Source organism: Oryzias latipes, chromosome 22, assembly GCF_002234675.1.
Source record: "Oryzias latipes chromosome 22, ASM223467v1".
Taxonomy (NCBI): Eukaryota; Metazoa; Chordata; class Actinopteri; order Beloniformes; family Adrianichthyidae; genus Oryzias; species Oryzias latipes.
This window is the reverse complement of record NC_019880.2, coordinates 15379209-15401950: the sequence shown is the minus strand read 5'-3', so window position 1 is coordinate 15401950 and position 22742 is coordinate 15379209. Positions and strand designations below refer to the sequence as shown.

General features: G+C 39.7%; 1 protein-coding gene across 5 annotated transcripts in view; it reads left to right on the top strand.

Annotated features, from left to right (window-relative positions):
- The window catches only part of LOC101156929 (AT-rich interactive domain-containing protein 1B), a 217969-nt gene that overhangs the window by 31878 nt on the left and 163349 nt on the right, over positions 1 to 22742 (top strand). For all 5 annotated transcript variants that reach the window (XM_023952010.1, XM_023952011.1, XM_023952012.1 and 2 more), the window contains exon 2: positions 674 to 877. In XM_023952010.1, coding sequence (XP_023807778.1) covers positions 674 to 877 — 204 coding nt within the window. The remainder of the gene's footprint in view (positions 1 to 673; positions 878 to 22742) is intronic.

Genomic DNA, 22742 nt, shown 5'->3' with positions numbered 1-22742 from the left:
GACACATTGAGGTGTTGCATATTTGTGTCACTCTTTAACCTTTAACTTCTTTGTCTAAACAACCCCTTGGTTTATCAAACAACTAGGGTTACAGGGTGTACAGAGATTCCCCCTCAAACTTCAAAAAATCTTTTCTAATTTTTTTTCTTATTTTCTTTAATGCATAATTAACGCATAATGTTTTTTAGTAGCTATTTCTAGTCTTTCCTGCCAATTTCCTATAAGCAACAACATGGCATCCAAGAGGGAAGCTCAGTGATTACTGGCACTGCTGGGTTGCGGTTGTGGGAACAAGGCCAAAACTGTTTTTTATTGCCATCGCTTCCCTCTACTTTAAACAACATTTACAACACTTTAAAACCTTTTCAAACATTAAAACAAAGATACAAGGTCTAGGTTTTAATTAAATCATCTTGTTGTTGGCTCCCCGCCACTAAAGTTTTCTCCTTGTAGCCACGCAATAAACATCTTCACTGACTTAATTCAATTTGTTGTTATTATCCGTAAACATTAATTTAAAGCCCCCACTTGTTGTGCAATTATGAAATAAATCACCGCGATTTAAAGTAGCTGCACTAAGTGGTATTCAGCTTTAAAATTCTAGTTTGGCAGATAAATTGAGTAAATCTGAATTCTTCCGTCAGTTTATCAATCCCTTTTCCCGCCGCTGCAGGTGTCCTCCATGGATTTTATGGCAATGAAGCGCCCCCAGCTTTACGGCATGACCAACAACCCCTACCCTGCCTCTCAGCAGCCAGGGGGCGGACATTACCCCCCCAGCCAGCCATACACATCGCCTCCTGCGCATCGATATCCCATGAACATGCCGACGAGGAGCCAAATGGGCATGGGAGGAATTCAGTATCCTCAGCAGCAGGTAAGTCAACAAACCAAAGAGGCTGTGGGTGTTTTCTGATGGGTATCAGTGTAGGTTTTACAAGCAATACTGCTGTGATTTAAGTATTAAATGTTGTCTCCTGGTAATCGACTTCTATTGTTGGGCAGACAGACTGTTTCATGATTTCGTGGGTAGTTCTTTCTAATTGATTCCACACACAGGTGTACAAAAACGTGGAAGAAACTGTCATTTCTATTTCTCTTTATGATCCACTTCTTCTGTGCAAAAGGCAATTGTTCATCTCTCTACCTTATTGAGTCTTTGGTAAATCCCATCGGTATGTCCAGTGTGTGTTAGGTTGTGTGTGCGCTTGTGGAACCGATGCCACAAAACGGTTTTGAATGGCGTGAAAACCGTCACCCACATGCTTTGCAAAGCAAGACCTTTCTGAATGACTAGTTGTGCTTATCAATTTATTTGTGTGTTGGGGGGGGGGGGGGGGGGGGGGGGGGGGGGGGGGGCTGCTGGTGCTGAATGCTATATTTAGACAGCCCAGATTGAACTTGGACATCTTTTTGGGCTGCCTGAGCTTCCACGTATAAAGGAACTCGAGGATGCAGAGAAGGAGAAGAACATAAGGACTGACAGACTGTCACATTTCTCCACAACATATTTTGCTGAAATGGACAAATAGGAAATATTACACTGATTTTGCCAGTGTGCTTTAAATATTTCCAAAGTGAATGAATTGGAGACATTAATAATTACAGTATTTTCTGCACTACATGGCACGCCAAATCATAAGGCACACCATCAATAAATGGTCTAACTTTGAACTTGTGTCATACATAAGGCGCACCTAACTTTAAGGCACATTGATTGGGACAAGAGTCAAGCTATGTACAGACTGAGCATGTGTGGCGCGTTCAAAAATGTACGGAATGTGGGTTTCTGTATGCCCTCTTGGCATACGGTGTTCACACAGGTCTGTCGCTACCCGATACTTGGAAGAGGCTTGGTCCAAAATATTGTAGTGGTGTTAATCTTGTGAATCTTGTTTCATGAATTTTCTTTCACAGCACTATTCCAACATATGAAAGACTTGGTGTCATTGAATTTTAGCCAGACACAATCTGCAGTTATTCATTTCTCCTTCGTGATCAATTTTCAACCGATTATCATTTACGTGTTTTAAAAAGCCTACTACCCACCAAATCTGAGTCCCTAATCAAAAAAAGTTCAATAGATTTAACTTTCAGCACAAGTCAATTGCTATGAGTTATGTATGTAGAGCCCGAAAACTTAACTCAAAAACCTGCATAGCGTGAATGCGAGATTTTCAATTGGGAAGCCCAAAATGCACATACACGCGCGTTTAGACATAGACAGTTTAAGCCAACCTTGGTCTTATAGACTACGATGGAATGCGACGGAACAATTTCTTCCAAAAAAAATGTATTTAAATGTTTTTATTTTTTAATTTTTATAAATCACCACTGGTTTTATCTCCAGAAGACAGTGGATTCATAAATAATTGCCGCAAAACGCTCATTAATTACACTTTAACTTCGTGAAATCGATGACGTCATGTGGTGTCACGGCATGGTGTCTAAAGTGCTGAACTATGCCACATTATTTTTTCCTGCTCTAAAAGAGATTTTTAAAGTCTTGTTTTTTTTGCTGATTTGTGGTGTTTTCTCAGTAATCAAATACAATATAGGTCATTAGATTTGAAGGTCCCAAACCCCTTCTGATGCATTATTGAGACAGCAAATCTGCCCAAATAATCCTTGCAATACTCAATAAGAGGCTATATATCATGAAATACACACAGTGGGGAGAAAGTGATGGTTTATGTGTAAAAATAGGCTATAGTGCACAGGGATGTACAGTCAAACAGGAAATACATCCTTGGTACTATTTTGTGATGAAATTGTCCTGCGTATTACATAGGGGAGGCTGTGGTTGGGGTAGCAATCACTGCCTAGCGTTATGGAATGTAATTAGTTCAAATAGAATTAGTTGTTCACTCTGGCTATAGCCATGGGAACTGTGCTTCTAAAGTTTCTAATTATCTGGCTCTGGCTTTAAAAGCAGCACCACCGCATTGCCTATCTGCAGCCGGAGAAATCTAGCTCGCAGTAATGAGTTCGGAGGAGGAGGTTTAATTCTACACTCTCGGATGAGCGTAATGAGCCTCACCTACAGAAAAGCGGTCAGGGGTCTGATCAGGGAGGAGCGGAGCAGGAAATGAAATGAATATTCAAAAATATGTACTGCGGAATGTACAGCACAGCAGCTCCTACAGCGACCGCTGCTTCCGTATTTAAGATGTGCCCCAAATGTCGTGATGATTGCAGCTGTGTGCGGAGGCGGAGGAGGAGGAGTGGTCCGCCACCCCACCTTCTCTCATAAGCCCAGAGGTTGAGAAACTTTTCCAGGATCAGCTGCAACAGCAAGGGGAATTGTGGGTGATGTAAGGCAAACAACACACAATCACCCATGATGCATTACACTTGAGGGCTGAGACCTCAGCTTGTCACAGTCAGGCATGCTGGGAAGTTGCCAGGCAACGTGACGTCAACAAAGGCATGTGTGTATCTCCCTGTCTGTGTTTTCCCTGGGATCCAGAGATGTGTGTGTGTGTGTGTGTGTCTGTGTTTGTGTAAAGGGGTTTCAACAATAGAACAAAAGGTCTTCTTTGACTTCCTTTCATTACTATGATTAAATCCTGCTAAAATTAAGCCTCACTCAATTTAAATAAGCCCTCCACAGCAATATTTCATCCACTGGAGTTATTGGATATGCGTGGAGGCTCATGTCTGTCCTTAATACTGCCAAGGAGGGGGGCCTCTGTAGTTCAGCTTGTAGATTGCATTCCCATGTCAAATATTCTTTCCCACATTAGGTCTGACTTGGACTCTTGACCACTTGCCCCCCCTCCTCTTTGTTTTATTAAAAGGTAAGATCTCCCAAATTCCAGGACTTATGTTTTTCTTTCCCGTTTACCACAGTGACATTTAGCCACATGACAGCTTAAGTTTGTCCTGGCTCTCACTCTGAATATGTGACTGTAGCAGGTCAGCTGACCTCGCTCTGCTGAAACCTGGCAGAGACTCTCTTTGTGCTCCATACGAGACATGTCATATTGCAGATATTGGCGCCCTTAACCAAAGAACTGCAATCAGTTTATCTAAAGAAAATGGGAATTTACTAATTTCTATAGCAAATCCAGTTTAAAGTGGTCATAGCTTTTTATCTTTAAACCTATGTAACAGGTTACAGAAAGAACTTGCATGAAATAAAAGCTAAGATATTAAGAAAATTGTCTATGCTTTTAGTCATTAACAACAAAGAGGGAACAGTTTCTTACACTTAGGTATATTCAGACTTCATTTTTCATTCATAAAATGAATCTTTTAAGCAGTGGCAGAGGAACTTGTATACACTTTGGTTGGGCTTCCCCCTAAACAATACCCTCTTTTAATAGGTTAAATCAGCCTGGGGGCCAAATGCGGCCCGTCAAACTATTCAATGTCAAACTGAAATAACTGAAATAAATTATAATGATAATACTTATTATTATTTTATTGTCTGGTGTGTCCCCATAGATGGTGCACTGCTAATAAGTTGACCTTTGTTTATGTGCAGAAGGTTATTCTACATTCATGTGGTTTTCAAAGATTTGTTGGTTTATTTAGCATTCATGTGTGTTTTCCAAGTCAGAACAGTCAATTTTGCGATCATTCCAACATTACCTGGATAAAGCATTTCTCTAATATGCATTTTTCCCCCCAAGGGACATCAATCCATTGAAGCAATTGGCTCTAAAATGAGAAGAAAAAGCCACAGTTTTAATAAAATCTCCAAAATGTTCTGTTTCATATCAGAATCAGAAATACTTTATTGATCCCACACGTGGGAAATTTGTTCGTTACCATAACAACTGACAGGAAAAAAAGAGTAAGAATAATATAAATAAAAATAAAAAAAGAGAACAAGGAAAATGTGGTATAATTTAAAGAGCTATTTACAAAACAGTGCAGGTAAAGAGATGTGCAAAAGAAATGTGCAAAAGAAATGTGCAAAATAAAGAAAAGAGAAAAAAAAAATGTGCAAGGTTATCTTCTGCATTGTGAATTATTGAACAGGGTTATAGTATTTGGCAGGAAGGATTTCTGGTACCGGGCAGTTTTGGAGCGGAGCTGTCTGAGCCTTCTTGAGAAGGAGCTCCGCTGTTTGTCCAGAACAGGGTGGAGAGGATGCTCTGGGTTGTCCATGATGGATAAGAGCTTGTTCAGTGACCTCCTCTCCATCACTGCTTCAAAGGTTTCCTGTTTGCAGCCAATGACAGAACCCGCCTTCCTGATCAGCTTGTTCAGTCTGTTGGTGTCACTGACTGATATCTATACATATCTATCTATACATATTCATCTCATATCAAAATTAAAGCAGGTTTTCGTCCAGATTCCATGTTTTTTATTTTTTTTATGAGGTGGGATACCAAAACGTGCCACGCATCTTCTCCAAGTGCGGCCCTACTGTCAAATTTTACAACCTTTTTGGCCCACGAGTCAACCCACCCCTGCTTTATATCAAGTATAAACTAAACACACAATATTTTAACTAAGAGATAAAATGAAGAACCCAATTAACAATAAGGTAAATCATGACTACTTTAAAAACACACTACTGCCGTTTAAGAAATTTAAGAAACTGCAGCTCTTCCTTTTGTAAGGAGCTGCAGTTCCACTTTCCACCCTTGGGGGCGCAGTCTTTTGAAAACTTAGAGAATTAGAAAAGTATTCATCCATCATAACATGCCTAAACCAATTAAAGAAAACTTTGCATAGTTAGACTATTTAATAAGTCCTCTTTACACATTGTGAGTCCATAACGTGACATGTTTGTCAAAGTGTGTCAATTTTGTCAAATAGCTCATGCATTACCTATGAGTTTTGCTTTTGTGATATCAATTTAAAAAAACAAAACAAGTATTGAGCGACTGAGCAAATCAGAAGTCTTGAATGTAAAAAAAAAAAAGGAAAAAGTTAATTAATTTTGTCTTTTTTGTGCTAAAAGTCACTGAAATCAGTGTTCTAAAAAGATGTTCATTTTTTAATTAAAAAACTGACATGCATTAAGAATCAGAAGGATTTTAATACATGACCACTGGCGAGTGGTTACCCCCAAGGAGGGACATTTTTAGAGTGACTTTACTGTTATTTTAATCTCACTGTTGAACTTTGTATTCCCCATGTATCAAAACTGCTGACCTCATGAGCTATTCCATCTCTGGGGAGATGGTTTACCAATTTGAGCCAAAAACATGGAGATGCTTTCACTACCAACGTTGCTTTTGGGCCTATTTTCCTTAATTCCAACCATAAGAGACAGGCACAGACACCAGACTTGTGGCTAATGCCCTCTGAAAGAAAAAAAAACCCAAAACACTCTTCTATCTTTGCAGCCTGCAGCAAATAAAGGCTAGATCAGCCCCTAGATGTAGTTAAGGTCATGCTGAGTGTGCATGAGAGGCAGGTTGAGTGCATCAGACAGTCAGAGACAGTGTGTGTGTGTGTGAAACCCCAGAAGATGTCGAGTGTGTGTATCGGACAATATCAGCCAGATAAGAAAAAAGGAGGGAAAAAAATGATGGAAAGCAAAAAGCAGAAGAAAAGGCGGTGTCTTGAGGATGAAAGGCCATATGAGAAAAAGAAGAAGAAGAAGAAGGGCCTGTTTTGGATGTGCTGCAAAGTTGAAAACAAAACAAAAAAAATTGCTGCCAATTCTGAGTGTAATTTCCTGTGATGTCAAAGTTGGCAGACGAAAAGGAAAGGGAATTTGAGGGAAACATTAGTGTTTGATGTGAAAAGAAGGGAGGGCTGATGGAGTGGGAGAAGAAAGATATCTTGGGAAATAGCTGAGTGTGTGTGTTTGTGTGTGTGTGTGTGTGTGTGTGTGTGTGTGTGTGTGTGTGAGAAAGAGGTTGAATGTGTCAACGAGTCAGGCAGAAACCATTACCAGTGTTGGATGTTTGTTCCTTGCACGCTGGGCCAACTTAATAGAAGCCAAGCATTAAAGTCAAGTGGAAATGTGGCTGACCTGCCACCTGTTCAGAACACACAAAAACCACAGCGGCCCCTCGACAAAACCTCTGTCCTTCGCGGCTTTGTGGCGCTTTAAATAGCTCCTTTCTCTTTTAACACATGACTCCTCCGGCTTTCTGTTTATTCAACAAAGAAGGAAAAAGGCAGAAAAACATTGCATCACTTTTAATCTTGTATTCCTTTCAGCTGGGCAACATCTGTCTTCTTTGAACTGGAAGCTTTCAAAGACGGCACCATTTTTTTTTATTTACTTCACATGTCATATTTATGTACAACATATGAGGATGAAACCTAAATCTTTTCTTAAAAAACTCAACTCTCTCTGATGTAGGAATTCATTTTTTTTCTTAGGAATTTAATTCAGTCTTGAAGGGAAAAGCGTTTCTGGAGTCCAAGCTGTTAAATGATTGAAGCTTTTTTCAGTACAGATATCCTTACTAGCCTGATGTACATACTGGGCATGTGTCATGTGTTCAAGAACGCTCATTTTTAAACGTTCGTTTAGCATACGGTGTTCACATTGGAGTGTCTCCACCTGATACTAGTGCATGTACTTACAGTTGGAGGAGGCTTGGTGTACAATTATTCATTTGTCCTCCATGATCAATTTTCAAACAGTTGGCACTTTAGTGATTCAAAAAGGACACTCTACATACGTCACTACTAAATCCAAGTCCCTGATTGGTCAAAGTTCAACTGGTTTAACTTTCAAAGCACATTCAATGGCTGTACGTGTTGTACATAGAACCCGAAAGCGATCTTAGAAACCTACATAGCTGTGCATGAATACAAGAGTTTTGAATGAAGAAGCCCGAAACTCGCATTTACATTTACTTTTTATTGGAAGTGGAAGCTTGCACACGGGATGCCGGTGTGAATGTAGCATAACAGATGAAAGCTTGGTTAGTATTCCTTCTCCACATTTGTTCAAAAAATGATTCAAATCTGGGCCAATCCGACCACAGCAAGGCCTTAGTCACATTCAGCCGTACAAGAGGTTCATCCCTGCAGATGCTGCGGGATTTTGGGTTGTATGGGCTTGTAGAGGGTATTAGACACGAATGGCCTCATCTTATGAGGAGAACAGGTATGTCTGTGTCCTTGAGGCCCGTAAAAATGGAACGCACGATTGAATGTTCCAACGTCTGCACCTGCACCTTGCATTGGGGCCCTGTTTGTCCTGTTTAAGTGATAAGTGCGTGGTAAGTGTATTGTGAAGTCTCTGTTACACCCACTTATGATATATGTTTGATGCTGTTGTACGGTGCCCTTGTGCCACGCTCATGGGTTATTCCTTAGTTACATGCATCCGTATGGAGGGTTGACCTGTATGGGTGAAGCAGGTTTTTGGATTGTCCAGGTCCATGAAGGGTCGTAGACAGGTGTAACCACATCTTAAAGGGAGTGAAAGTGTGTCTTTCAGTTCCCTTGAAGCTTGTGTAGCAACCTCATGAAAGTGGAAAGTACAATTGTTGTGTGTGTGTGTGATAGGTGTATTGTAAAATATTTGTAAGACAAATGTAAGTCTCCTGCAGGTGGATGTTGCACTTTAGCTGTTGAAAAGGTGCGCACACTGACCCCTTACCAACTATGCCGTACGCTGCATGCACAGGGCGTTCACACGACACATACAGTAAGTACCTGTAGGACGCCCTCACAAAACCCTCACCCTCACAAAACCCTCACCCTCACAAAACTACACTTTGTGTCATTTCTAACAGTCAGTGTGTACATGAGGGGCTTGCAAACGGCACTAACAAGCCCCTTGGGCAGTGGGAGAAAATGCATACAACATGCCCATGTCTCACCTACTTCAACTTTACTTACCATTGCGTGTTGTTGTTCCTCATGACCTGTTGACTGCAGCATGGGCATAGAAAAAAAAAGAAAATAATCACTCTACGGGTCTACAAGCTTGAAATTTCATACGGGCCACCTACCCTGTACATGTTTGCTGTTTTTGTGCCCCAACCGCCCTTATCCACCCATAAGGCAGTTATGACTAAGGTATGTAACTACTCATGGATGAGTGGACTCCTGTCATCCAGTGTCTTCCTTCCCTTTTCTGTTTGTCCTTCAGAATGTTGGCAGCAGTAACACTGACAGCATTATTCAACCCATTCTCCAATTTCATCGCGTCGACGTGACGTTTGACTGCAAAAAAACCTAGCCTTTTGAATTTTACTGAAAGAGGAAACAGTCCATGACAAACTGCTGGTTTCATGTTCCCGTCGAAACAAAAAGCTGGAAAAATCTTTGTCTGTCTTAACAGCTTCTTATGGACTTTTGACTTCAAGGAGTTAGATGGTCAATTTATAACATCGATTGAGTCTGAGTGGGGGGGAAGGGGAAGTGGGGGAGTGGGGGGTTCCCTCACCAACACGGAGATTGAGGGCCACTTGGAAGCACTTACGGACCCGAGTGCCGAGGTTGTCTCTAGGGTTAATGCAGCCGGCGCTGCTGGCTCTGACAGATGACTAGGAAGCCCCGATAAATCAGCTCCTCTGCCAGGAAAGATGGAGGAAGAGGAGGGAGCAAGGGGCTTCATGGGGGACCACTCCAGACCCCCCCCCCCCCTTCCCCCCAATCTTCTGAAAGCCTCTTGAAAAAATACAGGCTTGCTCTTCAAAGTACACATCTTGTCATATTGAGGCACCAAGCTGCCACAACACCAGACCTGCTCAGCCGTTTGTGCAACCCTGAGTGTTTTCACCTCATAATTAAAAAAATGCATTGAGGGGTTTGGAGGGAAAGCAGTTGGGAGAACAGGACTGAAAGTAAGGAGGACGATCTGGATGGCCTGATTAATTAAGGGCTCCTCTTCGACTACACAACAGATGAAGTTTCAAGATCAATTAATTAGAAAGCTAGCCCTTGCACGTCAATGACTCTAATAGCCTTCTCTCATCTGTAACTTTTATTACCCTGCTGCTGTGTCGGGGCTCTCAGCCAGTCAGATTTTTACCAGGAGCCCCCGATTTCTAAACAATCCTCTTTCTGACAATGAACGCTGCATACTCCCATCATTCATGCTTAGAGGGATGAAGTAACACCGAAATACTATTTAGTGTCAAATCCAGGCAAGAGATGTAAAAACGTCATGTTTTTGAAGCATCCAGACTCTGCGTTCTGCATCTGTGCTGCTCGTTGATAAGATAAAAGAGCCGAGAGATGAAAGTACAGTGAAATGAAGGGAGCTAAGACGATGGTTAAAAATAAAGAAGAAGGAGTAGCGCTGCCTCTTTTGGGCGTTACAAGGGGATTAGCCCCCTCGCTTTAATTGGCTCACCGAGGATACATATCAGTTTTCATCCAGATTAGAAACAGGTTTTTTTTTTCCACAGGTCAAGTCCGTCTCTGTGTCTCCTCATTTGTACTGCCTAACGGAGGAGGGAAGCAAAGTGAGGCATTATCAGCATCTGAAAAACAGATCAGAGACGGCAGAGACAGTTCGGATTAATGGGTTGCTCAGTTTCAACCACGGTGGGATGCTCACATTCGTCCAGACGAGGGAACCATAATTACATTTGTTTGTTTAAAGCTATAAACTTAAACAGTCTTTGAGTGTAGAATGCCTGCTAATTTTCTTGTAGCAACAGCCGTGTTTGAAAATTGGAACTAAATACAGAGACATAAACACGTTTTTTTCTTCTGTTGGCTAAAACTGCATACCTGCCTTTCATCATACATGTTGTGTTTAAAAATGCAGGCTTTTCAATTAATCATTTGCTGTTATTGGGTCTGATTGTAGCCTCTTGTCAATGACCTAATACATCCAAACATTTCCAAGAATACAGGTACTTGTTTAAACATCTATCCAAACCCAAAGTCTGTAATGTTACTATATATGTATGATACAATTCCTGCACCAGACTGACCTGGAGTTAACTCTATCATGTGGAGAACAGCTGGGGATACTTTTACCTACAAGCTCGTCTCAATGTACTGTTTCCCAAGTTGTGCATTAAGATAATAGAAAACTAAACCAATACCCGATTTCGTGACTTATTGGAAATGTACATTTGTGGCTCTCAGTAAGATTGAGGTGTGGATCGAGTGAATATAGATTTACACTTATGGGACATTTCTAGAACATTAAGAACCTTCAGTAAAATCTATCTCAGAAACACACCTCGAATTGTTCCAGACATTTATGAGACTGCTTTCACATGGCAGTACGTTTCTATAGAATTTATGTGTGTGTTTTGACGTTGTATTACTGTAAAGCCTTAGTGACGACTGTCCTTATGGATAGATTCACCCTGTCTGTGGATGAACTTGTAATAGGTATGCAGGTGGCCCGCACAAAATAGCAAGGTCGTAGAACGCTCGGTAAGCCCATAGGGTAAAATGTTGGGCATATTTTTCTACAGGCATGCTGTGGTTGACAGATTGTAGTAAATACTTATATAACAGTTACGGGTCAGTAAAGGTAAGCAAATGGATTTTCCAAATGTTTTTAACCCAGCTAAATCCTATGCACTGTGCAAGCAACCTATTAGGGCTTTTCGTGTGATAAATGCAGGATCCTTACACACAGCCTGACTGTTGGAAATTAGGAAATTGTACAATCAGAGTAGTTTTTGTGGGCATCCTACATGCACTTCCTTATCACCTGCATACCCCGTGCGTGCAGCATTTGCATGCGGTCAGTAAGGGACCAGTACCTCACTAACGACTAGAATGTGGTATAAGGGAGCCATACGGCAGCACCACACGCATGTAATAAGAGTATGTAATTTACGTTATCTTTAAAAATACTTCATGATACACTTACCACACAACAATCACATGTTCCATTTTCATGATGTCCTTTAAAGTTGCCGTACGAGCCTTAAGGAAACTAGAAGACACACTTGTAATCTCCTTCAGGGGATCGATAACCCAAAAACCCCTCACAAGGTTGCGTGTGACTAAGGCTATAAAAGTGAGTATTTGGTATGGGATAGCACAGAAACTTCTTACCTGTTTAGATGGAAAATGTCTAAACTTTTTAGAACTTTGCTTTGTTTTTCTTTGCCCTTCCACTGTACTCAGACCAAACCAATTGAAAGTCTTAAACAGCTGCACGTTTTGGCAGGGTCCTCCCTGAAATGAGGACTGTAAAGCGTGCCAAGGGCATGACTCCTAAGCCACATACTTATTTCTTTTTGGGCTGTTGCATTGTCAATTGGTGTTGAACCGCACCAGGATTCATTTGCAAGTGAACTCGGGCATTGAATTTCAGACGGATCAGAGTTTGCCTGCCAGAGTTTTCAGAATATTGGAGGAAAAAAAATCTCTCTTGACCAAAACTACTTTGTTGTATTGATTGCTCAGCAGGAGATAGTCACTTATGACAATCTTAACTTGGGTTCTCATTTTTAACACTATTTATCCTTCTTGGTGGTGTCTGCATTGTTTATCCTCATAAGACTATCATTGACAGATTATCACTGTGCTATATTAAGCCTCATAACCTGCAATTAGCAGGACTCCTTCACCTGTACTAGGAAAAAAAAAGGGCTTAAAGCCATAGTCTCTGCTGGCGCCTCTACCCGTCAACTTTCCAGACAGACAGCTTTACGCTGTGAGATGTGAAATCCAGACATAATATCCCAAGCTTTCTGTGACCGCTGATGATGAAAAGTGTATTTAATGTTAAAGCCCCAACCCTCTCCCTTTGGATGTAATCGACATGAGTCCTACACGAGTTGGAGCCCGTCAGGTGAAAAATGAGCCGAGCCGCAGTGAATAGAGATGATTGATCTTTGAGATTTCAGACTGTTTAGCTGTGATGTGTACATGTATCATATAGCATTTTTTCTCCTGTGTAATTGTGATTATTTGCCATCTGTCAGACTGCCTATATTTGGAGCTGGATGCCCTTATGAGATGTCCCTGTTTATCTGTCTTTGATGCACTTTAGAAAACTCCCTCAGTATTAACCACTAAATCCTTCTTCTCCTTATGCAAACCCATTTTTGACCCTTCGCTGACTCACATTTGCTTTTTTTTTTTTTCCTGCAGACTGCTTCTCTCTTCTCTTCTCCGTCTTGCTCGGCCCCAGATTGGGGTCAAGAGTTTAGTAGGGGAAAACATTTGGAGTTGGTGGCACAGAGCCCAGAGTGTCTCTCAAAAAAAAAAAGAAAAGAAGAGAAAGAATAAATAAATGGCTGTTCACACTGACATTACGGAGAGCATTAACCTGACCTGTCCTGCCGCTCTAAATGTCTCCATTACGGCTCTGCCTGGAACAACAGAGCCGCTGCCAGTTGCAATCAGCCTGCAATAAAAACGTTTGTAGCAAGCTGGGACTGTTTTTTTATCAACTGATGCAGACCGAAACACAGAATTAGAGCGATAAAAAATGAGGAAAGAGACTCCAGGGCAAAGAGTATCGTTTGGCAGCTGTCAGAGAGGCATCAAAAGGAAAAAAAGATATATAAATAAAAAAACGTCTCTGTGTATCAGTTGATGTCTCCACTATCTGCTGCTTTTACTCGCCTTCCCTGTGATTTGATGTTATCAACAGGTCAATAAGTCACGATTGTTGAATAGACAGACTTGAGTTTTCATGTGGGAATAAAAAAAAGGTAGCAAATGAAATCTAGCGGGCTTTATGAAGAAAAGATAGTAAAAAAAAAAGAAAAATACCAGCAATTTGATGTGCAGCAGAGTTTTTCTTCAGTGTTTGAAGGGAGCTTTGAGTGCTCAGTTTGGCCTTCTTCATGCAGGCTGTTAACATGTCACCTTTCAGACTTGTGTATCAAAACTCGTGTCCGTCCTTCTGTCTTACTCTCCTTGAACAGCAGAGCATTCTTGAGCGTTAAGAGCCTCCACGTGCGCGAGAATGGAGGAACGGAGGGAGAGATGAAAGACGTGGGTAAGGGAGGGAGGGAGGAGCATCACCTTGAAGAAGAGATACCAGAGTGATGATGAGAGCAAATAATGCATCTTTCCCTCCTCATGTTTAACCATGAGCCCGCTGATGCTAATCCTTCCCTCCAAGCCTTCACGTGATGAAGCTCACCTTTTTTTTTTTTTTTCTCTCCTACAACGGCCTGATTTTATCTCCACAGAAAGGCTGGAGCAGCGGGCTGATTTATTTTACTCCAGAGTGGGATGATAACCTCTAGTAAACTTTATGTGCTACAGAAATGACAGCTCAGGTGCAGCACGCTTAGTATGCGATCTCTTATCTGACTTTTGCTTATATTAACATAAAAAATAGTTTAATTAAATGTTTATAAATTGCCAACTTGGATGCAGCAAACAAAACAGACCAGCTACACTAGAAACTAACAATGAAATGAAATAAATAGAAGTATGTAGGGCTATGGTATTTAGAGATATAATCACTACATACCAATGAGTTTCAAATAACTGACCAAGGACAAAGAGGAGTTTGGCATTTTCTACATTAAGATTATAGAAATATCAAATTTTTTCCACAATTTAGCAGTCCTGCCTGTTGAGACCGTGCCACACAGCCACTACGGACATTTTGCTCACTTTCTATTTATGAACTTTCGGTCTTTTGGAAAACATGCTTGATATACGTAACTCTTGCGTTTGTCGATGGGCAGAGATGTTATTGTGTAAATCTTACACAATTGTGCGTGATTTTGGCGAGATTCATACACAAATTTGTGGCTTTCCACAACCTTTCCATATATATCTAATGGACTTTTCACACATGTACCACCAACGCATAACTTTTATATAATTTAAACGGCTCATGTATCGCTTTAAAATTACCTAATTGAAGTAAAAATCACTCATGAATTGCATATAAACAGCACTATAATCACGCACCGTTCTTGTTTTGTGTTGATGATTTACGTGCTCTTCTTTTCAAAATTTCACGTAAAGACCACAATTTTTCTCACTTTTTCCACCTATAATCACGAATGACCAACTTTCTTTTTTTTTTCTTTTTTTTTCAACAAACTTTATTGTACATTTTTCAATTTAGAGAAATTCAAAGTTACTTGCACAATAAACAATTGTTAATATCAAACACACATATAAGACCGAAAAAACAAAAAACTAATATTTTTACGAATGAATGACCAACTTTAATCCATGCAATATGCACAAAATGTACGTGGTGACTGTGTGACACGGCCTGTAGAGTTTCCTGATATATATACATATATGTGTATATATATATATATATATATATATATATATATATATATATATATACACTGTCAAATGAAGCTACAAACTAAGATGGGCATTGCATAGTTTACATACACGCTGTTTAGCTCAGGTGAGGTCAGTTTAAATTTAGGCCAATTTAAATTTAGCACTGTTATTTATTTTAAATAATAGTTTAATAACCAAAAGAGTATGAAAAACAGGTAAAATTGCATCTCAAAATGCAGCTTTGCAGTTGAAAATATTAAAGAAGTATTAAAAATAGATAAAAGAAGCTAAGCTGAACATACTCCCTTGCGGTACACCAGCGCTGAAGGTTTTGAACAAAGATGGTATTTTTCCTTCTCACATGAGCGTAGTAAGACAAATTTTAGAAAGAGAAACGTTTAAAACATTATACATATTTGCAAAACTGTCTATTTCATTGTTAATAACAAGAATATATTTGTTCACTTGTCTGGCAGCAAAGCGCTGGAGACCAGAGACAGCGAGAAAAATATGCAAACTATTCCTGAGTTAAAAAAACAAACAAACCTGAAACAAGACCAAAACATCAATCAATACATGCATACATGCATAAATAAAATGACCCCAAAGTGAGAAGATTCAAAAGGAAGGATCAGAAAGATGTGAAACAAAGATAACTGACCAGATAAACAGCTGAAAACTGAAAGCAGCTGTGCTCTTTAGTAACAGAAACCAGGTGACATGAAGCAGCAAAGCAGGGAACCCAAGATTTGGAAAAGTCAAATTATGCAAACATCCTCAAAACAGCTCCAGTTATAGCATAGATTTACAGTTGACTGTTTTCATAAACAACCCTGACCCTTGGTAATAATTTATTACAAAATAAGTGTTGTTTAAGTGGTTTTAGAGCCTCATAAAAACAATGCAACACTAACAGAGGATGAAACCAAACAGGCAAATAAATTATACATATAATTGCTGGAAAAACAATTTAATGCACAAAATGTGATATTGATATTAACAAGAAAATTGTCGTGCTTTAATTGTCTACACTCTGCATTTCTTTACTGTTGTTGTTTTTTATTATCTTTTTCTATTATGGAAAAATGATTTTTTTAATTTTGTTTGACTTGTGCAATGACATTTGGTTTGATATTTCGACACGTGATTCAAATTTTATGGAGTTATTTTTGATTTAGTTTCCTTTCTTAAAAAAAAAAGGTGGCCTTCTTTGAGGGATGATCGGAAAGACAGTGAGAGAATAACGAGTGGGTCAGGTCAGCGGAAAAATGTTCCTGTTGGATTATTTAAACGCTTGCACTAAAGGAGCTTTGGATAGAAAAAAAAAGAAAAAAGAGGTGAGCCAGCTGCCACAGTTGTCAGTTATTTTGAAAGCTGTACACTTTTCATTCCTGTGACTGGCACATCTGTCAACACTGCCATTTCTGTCTTACCTTTTTTTCTCTGTTATGTTCCCTCACTGAAATGCCCTTTGATAATCTGCTGTAAGGTAGCTTTTGCATTTCTAGAAGTGCTGATTTAACCGAAATATACGGTAGATGGAGGTAGGAGGGAAAAAAATCCCCTTTTTCATTCAGAATCTGTGTACAAATGTGATTATTTTAATGTGGCCCGTTTTTACGTATTCACTCGCAGGCCTCCTGCAAATTGGAGAACTGCATGTAGATATGCAGAGCTGCAGAATGAGGTTTGAGGTCTTTTGAGGGAGACTGATTAGCATTTGAAAAAGAATCCGCTGGAACACATGACTTGGTGGAGAATACACATCTAAAACCGCCACAAGTTCATGATCAATACACACATTTGCTATACAGAGAAAAAGTTAAAGAAATAAAAGAAATAAAAGTTGCTTTTTTCTTAATCTGGGATAGAAAAAAAAAGTTTGTTTTAATGTTTTCTTAGTGGTACAGTACGACAGAGTTTTTAGACTACCAAAAAAAAAAGACATAAAATGAAGAGATCTAAAGTCATAAATTTATGAGAAAAAAACCTTTTTGCATCTTTGTTTCATGTATTCTTTTTATCATGTTCCTGCTAATTGCGGGTTATTGTAATTATAAACTGGCCAAACAGATGCCTGATTAAAAAGCATGTGGCCTCACGTCAATTGTTCAAAACATTTGGTTAAGAGATTCTCCAGACCTCGCTTTCAGTGGTAGGGGTGTGCCAGAGTGGTCGCCATAGAGATGTCGACTCAGTCCAATTCGGATCAATCACTGCTTACTGACGATTTCTGGTCCCAACATGGCAACGCCCATTTCGTTAAAAATGGCAGCTGGATTGACTTCATTTGATTGGAACAGGAAGTAATCCATTTTCTGTGGGTGACGTCAGTTCTCTAATACAGTCAATGACAAGTGACACAAAAGAAAACAGTAGTTTGCATTTGTTTTCCATTTAGATAGAAAAATGTGATGTGATTATTGGTTCAAATCCAGTGCTGCCCTTTGTTTCTAAATCATGACCAATTATCCATTTATCTTCCAAACCTGCTTGATCCTTTCCAGGGTCATGGGGTTGCTGGAGCCTATCCCAACTACTGTTGTGCAAAAGCAGGGTATAGCCTTCCCAGCTCGCTCTCACATTCACACCTAGGGACAGTTTTGAATCATCAATGAAGAATGTTTTTGGAATTTGGAAGGAGTTTTCCAATTTAAAAGTAATTTAAAGTAGGCTACTGTATTTTCCGCACTATTGGGGGCACCGGATTGTAAGACGCACCGTGAAATGAATGGTCTATTTTTGAACTTGTGTCATATTTGTGATTCATCGAACTATAAGACGCATTTAGCGAGACAAAAGTCATTGATAAATCTGTCTGTCAGTAGATATTTTGAACTCCTTAACATGTTTGCAATACTTACAAAACAGGCTGATAACACTTAAACGTTAATGTGACTACGCTAACACCCAACCTTGTTAGTAACACAGTCAGACACCAATACACGTTACCCACATTAGCATATTCACAATAACGCTCAAACTTGTTTGCAACTCGTGAAAAAAACTTTACTATTACTACACTAACTCCCAACCCTGTTTGTAACATGAAAAAACACAACCCAACAACGCTACACGTCAGCCACATTGGCGTTTTTACAATAACGCCCAAACTTGTTTGCACCTCATCACTTAAAAATACATACTGACATTTTGACAGATTACCATGTACCTCTTAAAATCACTCCAGATTATATGGCGCATTGTCTTTTTTATGTGGTAAATTTAAAGCTTTTAAGTCCGCCCTATAGTGCGGAAAATATGCTACTAGTTAAATAGATCTAAATCCATGTGTTTTATATAAACTAACTCCAACTTTTTAACTAAACTCCAACTTAATAATAATAAAAACAAAAAGTTTTAACACATTTTCCTCTATCCTTTTTGCTATCTTATGGGGTCCAGGTGACCCCACTCCCAACATTAGCGTGCCTCCAAGGCACTTTTCTTCTCCTTCACCTTTTTCCACCTTTGTCATGGTAGGGATGACACGTCAATGTAAGGGTGGGGTCATCTGGACTCCACAAGACAGAACAAGGGATTTTATAGACATCTCTGACATCACTGAGTGTTTAAAGCATGCATGCAGTGTTTCGTGCATTTTTAGCAATGATTTATGTTTCCCCCTCTTTCAGAATATGCTTTTCCTTATGCATATATAAAAAACAACTTCAACAGTCTGTATGTGTCTCCCTTTCCCCTGCACGTATCTCTGCGCCTCGCACAAACTTCTTTATGTGTCTTTATCCTTTGCAACACCGCTTATCTTTCCCCTTCAAGTGTTTTGGTGTGATACACCCATCTTATACCTATCTCTTCATCTCTGTCTCTCTAAACATCTTCCCTCACCTCTCTTGTCATGTTTATTTTTATGTTTTCCTGTGTTCGGACTTGCAGCTTCAGTAAGAGTTTCCCATTTTTCCTGGGTTTCAGCTGATATTACTGTCAGCAGGCTGCGCGTCAGTGCTGAGGGTAATGTGCGTGTGCCTGTCAAGCCTGTCAGTGCACGTGTGAGCGCTCGGAGGCTGGGTGGTGGCACCGCTTAACGCTCTGGTTGGCTGAGTCCATCTGTCACTCAAACGGGGGCCACCTTTGGTCCCGGTCAGCAGCCAGGCGTATCAGAACTCTGACAGAATTATAAAGACTCCTGTCCGTTGCTTATTGGCCGGATTGAATTACAAGCAGTGGCTGGAGTTTGTTTAAACGGCTCATTTGCGACGACACCCCCCCCCCCCCCCCCCCCGGCTCTCTGAAAGGAGCCATTTCTTCTCCACGTTTTGCAAAGCGGGAAGTTATTGCCATTTTTTTTTTGCATGCAGCTCCTGCTTTTGATGGATTTTTGATTGAGTTATTCTCAGTGTTTTTGTTTGTGTCTTTATATTTTAATATGCCGCCAAGGCTTTTGTTTTCATCCCACTGTTTCTCTAGTTTATGGTGAATTATTTGCTTCACAGGATGTCGGTTCTGTGTGGTTTCTCCCTACAGCACTTCATATCTGTTGTCATTTCATTACAGACATTTATATGACACTGCGCGCCTGCCAAGGCACTCTGGATAAATAACACTCTTATTTAGTTGGCTTTCACACACCTGAGAGGAAGCGAAAGGCAGAAAATGGTCTTATTTTCGCCTGCCAGCGGTTATTTTTATTGGTGTAACCAGAAGCACATCAAGTCTGTTTATCACCGTGCATATTCTCAGTCAAAGAGCATCAGGTTTCATTGAGCTGCTGTGTGCTCAGCAGGTACGTTTCTTTCATACGGTCTGCTCCTGCAATCAGACACAAGCAGCTTTGAATAAGTCATTCTTCTTCCCAGAGCCACTCTGACAGGTTACTACTTGTTAGGCCTCCAGTCTGCACACCGCCTTTGCTGCCATTATTTCTGTCTCCTTCTTCTAACACGTCGGTTTTATTTTCTGTTAGTTTTCCTGGCTGATGGTTGTAGCTCACAGCTCCTTGTAGTTGCTGTTTTCCTGCAGCGAGAGGGTCCTTGTTAGGATTCAACTGTTCTCTGCGGAGTCTGCACGGTCTCCCTCTTTTGTGTGGCTTTTATTCTCACCTTTGCAGTCAAAAAAAAAAACAGGCCTGCTAAGTTGATGAGTGGGTTGAAATTGCCAGTGCAGTGGCTCTAAATCTCTTTGTGGCTGCTTAATAGACAGGCAACCTGTTCCCTGACCTGACTGCAGCTGGCATAACTATAACCTGCACTGAACAAAGAGGGATTTTAAAATGACACGTGGATTATTTAACTACGAAAAATAAAAATATTTTTTTGGAACCAGTACAAGCCTGGTTGGAAATGAATTTCGCTTCTTGTAAAAACATCTAAAAGGGTTACGTTGTTGTCATTATGTTGTGCATTATTTTGCAATCGACAATATTTGCCATTTAGGTGACTATTAAATCCATCGGATTGAATCTAACAGAAATTTAAAGTTAAGGGGTCTGCAACCTGAGGCTCTGGGGCCACATGCGGCTCCTTCATCTTTGAAGAAAAACGCTAACAATTTAAATAAGCTACGGGTTTTGTAGGTATTTAAATTTGTTTTAGTAAATTAACTTTGTCAAATTAGTAATAAATTTGATAACTGAGTAAAATGATTGTAGTATATTGTCTTAGTGGTTTATTTTTCTTATCTCCTGCTGCATCACAGTTTCTAGTTACTCAGAGGGAGAGTTAGTCTTAAAATATTTGATAACATGTCCTATACAAATGTTGTCATGTTTATATTTGATAGTAATTGTAGAAAAAGGCTGACAGCACTCTAAAGCCATAATTTAATTAAGTCATAATTTAAATCTGCTGCAGCAGGAAGATCTTATTTGACTCAGGACGCTTCTTTTGAGGAACTTGTATTTTCCTCTGTCAAAAGTAAAGGAAGTTAAAATTGTTATATAGAATAATATAATAATGAATTATTGTAATTTTTTAAAAGCTACGTTTCATAAGTGGAAACCTTAATCGGCACAAAAACATAAATAATGAATTTTTATGGTTTTTTTTTTGGTACTTTGTGGCTCTTTGATCATTAAAAAAAAAATGGCCTAAATGGCTCTTTTTGCGCCAAAGTTATTTTCTTTTTCAGCAGCAGAAATTATGAATCATGATATCCGGAGGATCTATTACAGTAATAATAATTCCAATCATAATGTTTTTATAAAAAACATTATAAAAAAGCTAACACCCCCAAGGAACACTAGATGTATGTGCCCACTTATACTGAAAATAGCAAAAATTAGGGTTTAGTCTTTTGTGCTGTGACGCTAAGAAAACCTTTCAAAATACTTGTTGATCTCGCAATATTTCTTTCTCTCCAGAATCAGTGCTGAAACATTAATATACGTTTTTAAACCTCTAAAATAGATGATTGGAATGCCCTATGGACTGCTATTAAACACCTGCAGCTTTTCAAAGCCTCAAGGGGCCCAATTCTGGTTTCCCCTATGCAGGAGGTTTTACGCCCAGTTTTACGCCCTTCCTGGGCGTAAAACTGGGCGTAAAACCGCCTGTACGAACAGTGAAAGCTGATTTGTTGTGGCGACCCCTAAAGGGATATGCCGAACAACAACTTGTAGTTTGTCCAAAAATCTTTTTGCTCCCAGTCAGCTTTAGGATCAATTTTACGATTCTATTATTAGTTCATAAATATATAAAAGTGGGACTGGATCTTCCTTTTTTTTAAAATAAAAATTATTTGTAGTTTATGACCCTCCCAGAGCTCTCAGGTCCTCCGGTGCAGGTCAGCTGGTGGTCCCAAAGGTCCATTTCAGCCCTGTGGGCCTCACCTGTGGACCAGCCTGTCTATTTTTTTTAAGAAAAAACTCAAAACTCATCTTTTTAGTTTAGCTTTTAAGTACACAGCCTCATGTTTTTAATGGGACTTTATGGACATTTTTTTCCTGTTTGTTTTTTTGTGTGGGGGAGCTTTTTTTATGATAACTATTATTTTTTATCATTTTTTATTTTATTTTTTGTAAAGCACTTTGAGGTGTTCTGTAATAGGAAAGGCGGTTTAGAAATAAAGTAGATTTTGAAGAATAATACGCAAAAATCTGCGAGCAAAACGAGACAATAGGTCTGACTTTTGTGTGTTAAAGGGCCTATATCGTGCAAAATCAACTTTTTGAGCTTGTAAGTGTATTGTAATATTAATTCCTCACTAGAAACAACCCAAAAAATGAGTGGATCCTAACACAGAGCTAGCAGGGATCAGCTAATCACTTTCATTTTCTATGCACAATATGCACATCCATCTTTGTTTTCGTGGGCAAAATGCAGACATGCTGCTGAGACCGACTTTAGGTTGGCGTCATGAAATGGGCGGCACCCACAAGGAGCGAAATGCGGTGCCTCAGAGATCCAGTCGTCTTACTTCAGGGTAGGAAAATGAACTGCGCATATGACTTATATTTCATAAAGAATTGGTTCTTTAGTGTGCCAAAGGTAATATATTATCACGTATATGGATATAGTTTACTCTTTCTCTCTATATATAGACCCTTTAAGTCTTTCCTCTGTTTAGAACATCATACCTGCAACACAGAATGAATGCTTCCTACAATAATTAAAGCTTTTAGGACGTTTAGAAGAAGGCGTCTTATTAACCTCTGTCTGAACTGCCACCAAGAAAAGATGCTTTTGACTCGCTCTTGATCTCCA